This window comes from Python bivittatus, unplaced genomic scaffold (assembly GCF_059951505.1).
Source record: "Python bivittatus isolate LINGU-HERP-01145 unplaced genomic scaffold, Pbiv_v1 ctg000700_np1212, whole genome shotgun sequence".
Classification (NCBI taxonomy): Eukaryota; Metazoa; Chordata; class Lepidosauria; order Squamata; family Pythonidae; genus Python; species Python bivittatus.
Genome location: NW_028277098.1, coordinates 87,187,516 through 87,200,000, shown reverse-complemented (window position 1 = coordinate 87,200,000; position 12,485 = coordinate 87,187,516). Strand labels below are relative to the sequence as shown.

The 12,485-nt window shown below is 38.9% G+C and overlaps 1 protein-coding gene across 1 annotated transcript in view; it reads right to left on the bottom strand.

Annotated features, from left to right (window-relative positions):
* Window positions 1-12,185, bottom strand: part of PARD6B (par-6 family cell polarity regulator beta) — a 30,502-nt gene extending 18,317 nt beyond the window's left edge. Inside the window, exons 1-2 of the mRNA XM_007432852.4 lie at window positions 11,954-12,185; window positions 2,526-2,748 (exon numbers count right to left, since the gene is read on the bottom strand). Of these exons, the coding sequence (XP_007432914.1) occupies window positions 2,526-2,748; window positions 11,954-12,034 (304 nt within the window). The 5' untranslated portion in view covers window positions 12,035-12,185. The remainder of the gene's footprint in view (window positions 1-2,525; window positions 2,749-11,953) is intronic.
* Window positions 12,186-12,485: the final 300 nt, after the last annotated feature.

Below are 12,485 nucleotides of genomic sequence, written 5' to 3'. Positions count from 1 at the left end.
TACAGAACTGCACAATTCTGTCTTAAGATACCTGACCAGAAAATGTGGATGCATTATGTGTTAATTGTTAGATAAACAAGTTAAAAATACACACATGGTGTTTAAATATAAGAAATAATCTCATCCCTAACAAAGTGGATTATTTGCTCTAATCATATGACTATTAAAAGGCTTTAGAGAGAGCTGCTAAATTTGACTTATGAATCAGTCTCTCTGCTTCAAGAGATTTAGCTTGGATCTTTTTATCAGAATTGACATTGGGGAAAATGCACATGACAGAAACGTTGGGGAGACTAAAAACAGCAAAAACACCAGCAGCAAGGCTTTAATATCAGAAAATGGGACAGAGCCCAACTGCATGCATCTTTAGTTGTATGCATACAATATAATGGGAGTTACTTGCATTGCGACTGTGGCCTTAAATATAAGGTTGTGTAAACAATTGTAAAGGATTATTTGGCTCTGAGTTCAATAATTATGACTTGCCACTAAAGGAGAGTGACTGGAGCAATTGACAGGCCTCTGCTTTCACTCAGAAGCAGAATGGATTCTTTGTGTGACTGGAAAACACAGAAATAGATACTATCTTGGCATATCCAAGCTATTCAGATTCCAGAGTACAATACAATGACCTGATACACTGACTATACATGAAATGGGCTACTGGAATGTGTATTCCATTGTTTACTAATGTTCAACCACTACTTACTATTCAACGCTCCCATCATTATTTTTAACACACAGTTCACAGTAGCCAAATACATTTGCCATCAAGGGTACCTTGAACAAGAGAACATCAGCCAAACGTGGCTCACAGAAAGGTTGAAATACCAGTGGATTTTTCATTTCATTATCCATAACAGATAAACATACTTCAAGCCTGTTTTCCTCTTCCCTTTTGTCTTGATTACTTTATATTTTGTCTTAATCAGATGAACTTATCCTTTAACTAAGACAAATGAGGTATTTTCAAATTTTCTTCACTCTTTAGAATCTATCTATCTATCTATCTATCTATCTATCTATCTATCTATCTATCTATCTATCTATCTATCTATCTAATTTGGCCTCACCTTTCCAACCAGGGGGGATTCAAAGCAGCGGTCACTGGAAACAAGGCTTTTTCTGTTGATGTGTCCAAAATGGGAAACTCCCCCATTCTGCAGCACATTTGCCAAGAACCATTATGCAGTTCTCAAAATACTTTTAAAGGTTCCACTGCTGATTTCTATGTCTCTAGTCCTCCATATAAAAGCTACAATGCAGTCATAAAAAATTGGTTTTTGCCTCATATTTTTTCCATAGCCCTATTTTCTTTCTTCCTTCCTCTAGCTCTTGAGATTCTTCCCTTTATTCCAGACTGTTCATATCCATTTGTCATTTCATAGAGAGCAACTGCAGTTCCTGTTGCTCAGCTTGGAATGCACACATCTAGTCTGAGATGCTTTACTTCAGTTTTTATTACTTCCCACATGTAATGCAAGACTAAAGTGTGCTAACATGCTAACCTGTGATTCACTTCCAGGGGTGTTCTCCCTCAGCTGATGACTTGTATCAAGTAAAATCAGCTAACTTCCCTTCCCTCTCCTCTTTCACACAGCCCACCTCCCTTCTTCCTGAGAAAAACAATTCATGAGAATAAAGTGGACAGCTAGCAATCTAATTAAAATACACCTTTCAGACTAATCAAACAAGTTTTATCTAAAGAAGAGTAAGTCTTGTTTCACACACAAACACACCCAGTTTTTTCTTTACCAATCAGATACGCTGCTTCCTCAAGCAAACAGCACTTAAACTACAGCTTCTCCCATGTGGACAACAGCAGGAATAATGAAAACACAAAGGGAGCAATATGTAGCCCAAAGGCTCATTCTTGATCCAACCATAGTTGACTGGATCTGAAGAAGGGCAGAATCAGAGATATGAGATGTTATCATGCAAGATGTTTCTCAATGAAGCTTCTTTTAAAAATTAATTTAAGTAGATATCATGAATAATTTTAAAACCTAAATTAAGGCTATATTTCTTAATATTCCATCTAAGATAATCAAATGAGCAATTCTTTTCATGTAATTGCTGCTGGTGTTTTTATTATGCCATTTGCATTCAACTATCACTAGATTCATTCCTTCATGATAAAGCTGAGCAAACAATATTCAAATGCTACAAAGAAGGTGAGACTGACATCATGATCCAAGGATTAAATCAAAGGAATCCAGAGATGTTTCAGTTGACAATCACGTGCTGTCAGAAGTATGGGGAGAGGGAAACTGCCATTCACATACACATATTAATCTTGTATACTGAAACAAAATGAAACAAGATGGAACCCACTGCACTTTATACAATGTTAGGTTATATAACAAGGAAAAAAGCACATTAATAATTCAAGATTTCAAATAATTCAGCAAATCTCAAGCCAGTATTAAGTGCCATTACAGCAGAAACAGGAAAAAAATAAAAAAATAACATCCATTTATCATAAAGAATCTCACTGAAGGCTATAATGCTGATTAAATGCTTACCTTTTCTCTGAATAAAAATCCGAAGCAAAGGATTAGCAGTAGAGACTGCTTTGTGGTAGTTGTCATCATTATTGATTGGTAGGAGATCTCCGTGAATGTCTGTATAACCAACTAAGACATCAACATTGGGTATTTTGTGAACATGCTGAAGTAATCCATAGAATTCCTCAAATTTGCCAGGTTTTGACCTTTCCAAAGAAAACCGTCGGAACTCTGCACCGAACTATAAAAATCAGAAAACATTGGTAACAATCAGACAATAGAAAATGTATGCATCAAAATAATGTATAAAAATCGAGATGTCAAATATACTGTAAGGATTGCACCCAAGATAAGAAAATGAAAGCTCATGTCCCCAATCATTTCTGAAATGTCTATATAGCTTTTCATTCCAGTATCCTCGTTCTTATTCACTGATGTTCCTTCTTATATCCGTCAGTGGCCTATACATGCCAAAACACTGCACATGCGGTATATAATGAATTCCCACTTAAAAACGCTATGCAATCCTACACGATCAAAAATATGGGATGAATTATTTTCCATTTCAGGCAAGTTTGTGAGTTTCAGTTATAAGTTATTTGCTTTTCAAGTGATTGATCTAAAATCTGAGAAGCTAAAACTACACTGCAATTGCATACATCTTAACTTTTTTGTCTATCCTAATCACAAGGAAAATAAAGCACAAAACAAAAACATACTTTTCCATCCCCCATCGAAACAAAAGCACACATTAAAGGAAAGGTCATCCACTGAAATAAGATGGTCTTTGTAATGACTGATTGGTGGAACTGCCAGTCAAAACATGGCAAAATGGGGCAAGTGTTTTATTCCAGAAGGAGGGGGATACTGAGGAGGGAGGGGCGAAGGAACAGGAAGTCTGAGGAAGTCCCAATCTAGGAAAACCACTGGTCAGAGAGTCAAGGTTAGGAATATATTTATTGCCAGAGAAGACAATATATATTGTAATATTAAATGAACATGTTTATAAGTTATTTAATGAAAGCTAATTTGTTTTTTTTAATTAAATGTTAACAAAGTGATTGTGCTGTCTTATATCTTCCTCACGTTTCACCTAATCACGTTACCTCATCAATATAAAGAAAAGGGGGAAAAGACAGATCCTTTAGAGATTACCCAGAGTTCACTTTATTTTTGAAGAATAAAATGATAAGGACACCCACAACAGAGAAGAGGTTCATGGTAATCTTCAAAGCCTTTCAGAATGAGAACCAGTGCCAACTGTCTTTCAGAGGGCAATGTATCCTGGAGTGTGGGAACTATTAGCAAGAAGGTATGATGCCTAGCTTACAATCCCTGCACCTCAGGCAACATCAGGATTCTCAGCAGGCCCTCTCTTGACTGGGCAGGCAGACTTACACTTGGCAAGGCAGTCCCTTCTATAACCCAGTGCCCTGCTTTACAGGAAATGAATGACCAGTCCCCTGAAATGGGCCCAGAAGCCTACTGGTGAACAGTGCAGTGACCTCAAGATAGTTGTAATTCTGCAGTAGCAAGTTTCCCCAGCTAACAGCCTTCTTACTGCATTCAGTACCACCTGCAGATTTCAAGCTGTCTTCAAAGGTGGCCCCACATAGAATAAGTTACAGTAATCCAATCATGTAGTGATCAGGGCATGAGTCAGAGTCTCAAAGGCAAGTTGGGCCATAACCAGTACACAAGCCAAAGCTGGGTGAAGATTCCTAAGCCATGGTTTCCATGTCTTGTTCCAGCAGGACCCATGAGTCTAGGAGTATCCCCAAGCCATGGACCAGCTGCTTCCAGGCTCAGAACCAGGCCTGGATTCACATCTTCCTTGACGCTGCTTCCTTTATCATGGTGGCCACTGTATTCTTCTTCCATTTCACTGCAATCCTCTGTGTGGATTGTGCTGCAAACACAATTCATCTATCATCAACTTTCTCACAGCCTGAAGACACTGGAAACTGTGTAGAGCCTTCCAGTTAGGCCCAAGTTCAGGAATGGTTTGCCACTTCTCTTCTCTGGAACGTTTTCACTATTACCTTGCTATCCACTCCTGACAGTCCCCTCACTTCTTCCAATCCATCTACATCTAGCACTTTCACCTTCACTAATCTTCCTAATGCCTTCTTCAGGTTCCTTGTCTCACACTGAAATCACACTGACTCAAACAGAAATCACGCTGGCTAAAAACTATCTACCTGGGCAGATATCTTTAAAAAGCCCAAAAACTTGATTTCCCAACATGGTTTCCAATATTCCATTTTTTTAAAATTAGCAAAGCTTTTGATTTCTTTAAATGTAATGTTCAAATCCCACATGATAGGCTAAAATGAATGTTTTCACTTCAAATAACGTAATCCAATTTTTTCTAGAAAAACCACTTCTATACAAAATGTCAAGCTACCTGTCTTCCCCATTCTCACCAGCCCCAAAATTCCTGTCATTCATATAAGATTTACATACAATAGTCAGTAACTTGAAAAACAGTAATTACAGCATAGCAAACAAATGCATCCGTACATTATCCTATGTAAATGTCTCTTTCCAACAGTATGAACCCACGAATGGTTTCTCTATCCCACACAATCTAACTATTCAGTAAGCATGCACAGCACTGCACAGTAAATCTCCTAAGCCATTTCCCTCTCGCAGGTTCTGCTGCAATTGAATTCTCCACCCTTTTCTGTTACAAAATGCTCCTCCGTATTCTCACTCAGTCAGTACGTAATCTGAAATTCATTTTGAAAGGAAATACTAAAGTACTTCCCCTGCATCCTTCTAAATCAGTACCTTCCTAGCTTTGGAAACTATTATCTAATAAGGAATGTGGCGGCAGCGCCCTCGGCTGTTGTTTACACCTGAATGGACAGGATGCTAGATTTTGTATTTCAGGCATCTCACCTACACAATTATGCAAGCGTATATATTAGGCACGCAAGTGAAAGAGGGAATTGTAAGTCTCCTTACTCAATGGTTTCAGCTGTGGATATTCCATAAACTGCACTCACTTTTCTCCACACTTCGTAATGCCTAGGTCAGAAATAGCAGCTGAAGGAAGATTCCAATAATATTTTCTACATTTGAGTTCAATCAATCAGTAGAGAAAGCCTAAAGATAAAGACATACTCTCAGCCCCGCTGACTGCATCAATGCAGTTTTTCTCAGCAGTAAAAGCACTTTGCCGCTGCCTTCTTCCAGGATTTTTTTCAACTTCTTCTCTGTCTAGTCTACCAATGTTTAAAAGCATGTCAAGATAATATGCTAAGCCTTTAAAACCAAAGTACTCAAAATGCAGAAAGAAAATACAAACCAACACCCCCCCCAACCTGCAGAAGTCAGAAGTTACTAATGAGCAGAAATTAACAGAAATTAGCATTTACAGCAGTAGAAAATAAAAGGAGTATATGCATGTTTGATCTTTTTTTAATTGAAGTTCAAGGGTACATGAATTTCAAATAACGTTTCAACCTGCTCAGCCTAAATTTTTAAGAAACTTGATGCATTTCCAACTTTGCGGAGGCCAGAATTTGGCTTAATTTATATAGAGGCTTACATGCAGACTTGCTGCTTGAGATTTTGGCTTAATCTTTGACAGCTTCCTGACCACCTTGATTTTACAAAACCATTTTATACAGTCACAGACAACAAGCATTAATTTGGACCTACAATTTTGCAGTCTATCTGCCCAGTACTTCAATTCGCTTCAAGAGAGCTTTGTTTCAGCTGAAACAGCAGATTTTTAATGCTGATCTGTAGAGAGATCTAAGCTCTAGTCCTTCTCTGTTTAGAATGGGCTTGTTTTCTGTAGCTATTATCTTGTTGCTATTTTATGTCCAACTCACAGAAAGCCTTTACTCTTGTTAGATTTCATGATTTGCCAATGCTGCTGCTGAAAGGGAGTTCAAACACACTCCATTTCAAGTGTCTTTGCTCCTGCCTGATGGAGGAAGTAGAATCAGTCTCACATCTGCTTTTTTTTTGTCCTTTCTGTATGACCAGGTGTGAGGTTTTAATAAGGACTCTGCTAATCAACAATGATGGAGCTCAGAAGAGATTCTTCTTCTTTGTAGCTAACAGGTCAATGGTGATTTCCAGAAGGGTCGCAAAATTTTACTCAATTATTATTCCTATCACTAGTTTAATACTATTGTTTACTACATTATCTCTTTTAACCTACTGTGCAGATTCTATGTTGGTGTACTTTTTAACAATAGTATGCATCTGTAAAAAAAGATTCTGAATTGAATTTAAATGCTAACAAATCTATAAGTCATATAAACAAAATTATTTTTCAAACGTCACTGCCTTATTAAAATGAACAGATTTTGAAGCTCCCATAATTGTGTTTCCAAATTCAGGTAACCCTTTCCAGTTCATTATTTGAAACACTGTGCAGCCTGACAGTGAACTTGGTACAAAAGGTATTACATATTAGAATTTGGATGTACATGGAAAATTTAGCTTCTTTACTGTAATGACTAAAAACTTGGTAGACTTTAAAAGTGACTCAGATTAAAACTTAGTTGATAAAGACAGTGGAATCAGTATGTCTTTCTTTTAAATTGATTGGTATTTCTTTATTCTTTATTATATTTATTTACATAGCTACCCATCTTACAAGTTGCGATTTTAGGTGGTGAACATAAGATTCAAAGGCAACAGAAGAAAACAAAAAAATAACAAAACACTACAACAACAACATAATGGCACCTAAGGAGAATCTAACCAAATCCATATAACAGTTATACTAAAAACAAAAACAGATCACACAGTTGGGCTCAACCAATTTCCAGACCCCCATGCGCAAGAGAACATCCAGGTCTTCAAAGATTTACAGAATGTCAGCAGGGTTAGGGTCAATTGAATCTCAGGGGACATGGTGTTCCAAAGGGCAGGCACAGGGAAGGCAAGCTTCCTGGTCCCACCAGATGGCACTATTTAAAAATGGGACCTGGAGCATGCCTACCTTGCCAGATCTAGTGGGATGGGCAGAGATAATCGGAGAAGGAGGTCCCACAAATAATCTGGCCTCATGAAGGTCTTTATAGGTGGTAACTATCACCTTGAATATTACCCAGAAGCCTATTTTGGGAGCCAGTGCAGCTTGCAGAGCAATGGTGCAACATAGGTATTCTGAGGGACACCCATAACTGTCTGCATCACCACATGCTGGACCAACTGCAGCTTCTGAGTGGTCTTTAAAGGCAGCTCCATACAGACCACGTTACAATACATAATCCATTCAGGAGATGACCAAGGCATGAGTGACTGTGAATAGCTCCTCCCAATCTCTGGAAAGGTCTCTGCTCACAGTATTGGTAGTCAACAATACTATGATGAATTCTGAACTTAGAACTAGTTGGGAAAACACTTACCACATATGGATGAACTGATCAAAGAAATAAAAAATAATCCCTGTGAAGTCATTTTTTATTATTAGATTTATATCTCAGCTTTATTTTGTATAACCAGGATGGCATGCATAATACTATTGCCTATTTTCACAACAACATTTTGAGCTTGACCAGGCTGAAAGAGGTCAGCCTCAATACTCCTCCACCTTGGCTTGTAAGACATTTAAATACATGGAGTTAATTTCAAACCATCTTCATTTCTATATAGCCTATTAAGCTTATATTATACAATAATCAAGCAGAACAGATAAGTCATGTTGTGTTGTCACACTGGGGCATCACAAAGTAAATTTAAAAACACTGCATGAGTAACATCCTTCAAATTGGTAGAATTGTAGGCTGCTTCCAAGTATTTACTCTGCAACATTTTTATTTATTTTTATTTATACGTCACATTTATATAGCCACCCATCTCACGCAAAGTGATTCTGGGCAGCATACAACAATTAAATAAAATAACAAGTGGATAAAAACAAGCATTTATGCTTTGTTCCCTCAATTTTCTAGGCATCCACATGATCCAATCCAATCTTGTTTAGAATTAATATTTGTATTAGGTGTGTGCTTATATCTAAGTCCAATGCAAGACCTATTTTCATCCCGTAACAACAATAACCTTGTGAGGTAGGTTGGACTAAGAGAAAGTGACTGGCCCAAAGTCACCTGGGGAGCTTCCATGGCTGAGGGAGAACTAAAACCTTCAGCACCATAACCAATGACCACATTGGTTTTTAGTTGTTTGTTAATGTATTTGTTTTTTGAGAATTGACACATTTTTCCAGATACCTGGAAGTCTTGATTTTTTTAATAGAGAAAATTGTACCTGCATTTATTATGACTCTTCCATCTTTTCAAAAGACATGTTTTGTTAGATTGCTTTGGAAGTTTGCTCCCTTAGCTTCTTCATTTTCTACTTGAATTATTACATTATATTGTCTTATCTCTCTTTGTGTTTCTTGTATTTATAAAATAATTACACACATACAGTACTTTTCTTCTCCTGGCCACATCAACATGCCATAGTTAAAGGATCAAGGGCAAGGTGAAAGATGAAATGGAGCAAGGTGATTATCTTCAGGTGCCATGCTTGTCCATGATAAAAGGTTGTCTTCAGTCTGTTCCACACCTTCAAGATTGTAAGTATAAAACATATTTGCAGTGCTAGACATCCTCTCAAAGTGCAAGTAGTGTTGAAGATGCAATCATGAAATAACTGCACTTGCTACACAGGCACAGAACATGGATGGAATATATTCTCCCTGACTGGAAACTGGTGCCAGTCAATTCTTTCTGATTTGGATTCTTCACGTATAGTGAATTTAATTCTTCATTATAGTGAATGGATGGAATTTAAAATGAAATCTTCTTCCTCAAAATCATCACCTGCTGAAGCTGCTGACCGTAATTGAGAATTCTCAGACTGTAAATTTTAGCACAACACGCAATGTATACATATGCAAAACAGACAGTTCTGTTTAAAAAATTTTTTTTACTTTATTCTACAAATATTTCCCATCTATTTTCATCAAGCTTCACTACAAATCATTAACAGATGTATACTTAAAGATGAAAACAGAGAGGAATAAGCTTTTAATACTCATATTGTTATTTATAATTAGAAAAAAACAAACATTAGAGCTTCATGAAATTTGGATTTTATGCCAAGTTTTCTATTTGCAGCAATACATACTCACACAAGAAAAGTGGCAATACAGGCACACATGAAATATCAATTGTTGTTCAGATAAAACTTGGAATTGCAGTTATTCCTTCATTTTCAGAAAGCTTTGAACTAGCAATATAGAAATGCAGCCGGTACGCAAGTGGACTAATCATCTTAGTAAAAAGAAGGCTGACCTGTAGAATATAGGAGCTACAGGGAAGCTAGACTAGGAATGGATTAATATTTTAGGAGTGGTAAATCTCACTAGATACAGAAATATGGAAAAGAACAAGGATATGTGGACTGCACTTCATATTAAATCTAAAACACTGGATGCCAGGTAAAACATGCTTTGAGGATCACATTTGTTGCATATGTAAAAATTTAGCTAACTTCAATAAAAGGTTTTAAACTATAATCCATAGCAATTACTACCAAACCATAGTTTTTCATCTAACATTTAAGAGAAATGCCAAAGCACTTCACTGTATCCACTAATAGCTAACACGAAAGTAAATGAATGATAAAATGTTCTCTCCCAGTCAGGCTATAGTATGACACATCCTGTTACTCAAAATGTCATGTGTAGCACAGCGTACCTCTTTAATTTGTGGCATGACTATACAAATAATAAAAGGGCAGTTTAATCTACAGAAAAGTATACTTGGGTGTGTACACTAACAGAAGTTTAGAAATCACCCCAGGGTAACTATTTTGTACGGATACAATTCACTTATAGTTACAGCAAATGACAGGCCCTCTAAATATTCCAAAATCACCTAAGATGGAAATCAGTCCATGCTTTTTTTTAAAAAGAATCCATTTTAAATTGTATTATTACATCAATTTTGTTCACCTTTAATATCAGAATTCAAGTATCTAAGTGGGCACAATTTCAGAAATCTTTACAGTACCTCATGAGGAAGGTCAGGGCTACACCTAAATTAACATGGCTAAAGGGAACAGAAGGCTCAAAATGGCATCCCCTTCTTTATATGAGATTTTACAAATACTTAGAATGTGACCTGATCTGCAACCAGATTAGAAATATTTAAACTCAAAAAACAAAAGTATTGGAAGATACTGAGGACAACTTCTGAATAATGTACAGTAGTATATTACATCTGTTAAATGTCATCTAAGGTTGCATGGCACACTGTGAATTAATGGATAGAAAAAGAGCACTCCAAGCTATGCCTGGAAATGGATGTGGTGACTAGTCACTGCTTCCCCAGGTAAGACAGATACTTGATAAAAAACAGAATACTTCCTCAAAAAAAGATAGCAAAAGCACAACATTCTAATACACTTTACGAGATTCTTGTGTCTGGGCAAAACTAGCTATTACAGCAGGGAGCAAATATGCTGTGTGTGGAGGGGAACACACAAATTGTGGCAAACAGGTAACGCCTACACATAATCACACCCTATTAGTTTATACCAATCATGAATACTGGCCTACCATTTCCTAATTCTATAATCAACCACACTCATTTTAAAGCTGCTTAATGTATCTGTCTACAGACACGTTACAAAGAGGACAGGGAAACCCAGCATTTTCCTGATTTTTAATGATCAATTTTAAGTACATAACAAAATGGTTAATACTAAACTCACAAGAACTAAGTCATCGTCTAGTGGATTCCTATACAGTAGTGCAATTTTTGCAACTACTCATTTAAAGTACCCTTTTTATAAAGTAGGATTATGCAGACAGAATTACTACCTAGTCTCTACTCACCTTCCTGCTGACACTTAATCCCAAATGAATGTCACCTAACATGTCATTAGAAAGGGGGGGTGGGGGGTTGTAGTGACAAAAAACCAAGATAAGTTTGTTTTTTGGGGTGGACAATTCATCATCAGTCTACACAGATGACACACACCGAATGTTGTTTCTTCTTAGCATATAATCACAGCCTAATCCTATTTTATTTTTTGAAAAGGAAGGGGTCAGGATTCAAGGTTGGCTGTGAATTGTACTCACCACCTCTGCTTGAAAGTACTTCCCTACGCCCTATGGCAGGTACAATGGGAGCGAAAGTGGGTGGGGTTCTTTAGTCCTCAATAGAAATGCCCTCTCTACATGCTCAGGAACACTCTTCTGCCTTTCCTCCCCTGCCGCAAAGAGGTAATAAAAGCCAACCCTTAATTAAACGAAACCCTTCCTGGCCCCGAAAGGAGACAGCCGGCTTCTTTGGCAATGTTCTCCTCCCTTGACTACAGTAAAAAAATAATCAGACTTCTGGGGGGCCACTCTCCCCCTCCTCCTCTCCCCCAGCCACTAAAGCCCCCCCCACCGCCACCACCACACACACACGAGGAAGCTTATCCCGTTCCCACTCCGCTTTGCGGACGCCACCCACCTTGCTCTTCACTTCCATAGTGCTGAGGCCGCGGCTTCCCCCGCTACCGCCACCTCCTCCACCGCGCTGGACCCGGTTCATGCCGCGCGGGAACCCGTAGGTCGGCTCGGCGGGGCGACGCGAGGGCAAAGAGCGGCAGCGGCTCGCACCTCGGCCGCCTCCGACTGAACCCGCCGCCTCCCGCCTGAGTCTGCGGAACCGCGGTCGCGAACTCGCCCGCCCGGGAGCGAAGGGAGAGGGGGCGTGCGTGCGTGCGTGCGTGCCTGCGTCTGCCGGCCGGGCTGCCTGGCGCTGGCACCTGCACCTCCAGGGAGGGGAATCGGGATGGGGTGAGACGGTGAGCAGGGCACGCATGCGCGCTCGGGGAACGCGCGGGGGGGAACCCCCGCCGCACCTGCGAGCCTCAACGCGCCTGCGCACTTGTTTCTGCGGGAGAAAGGGAAGAGGCGAGGCACCTGCCATGGCAGGGACATTGGACGCTCGCCAATGCGCTTGCGCCTGGAGGAAAGGTGAAATACCTGCTGGCCTGGAT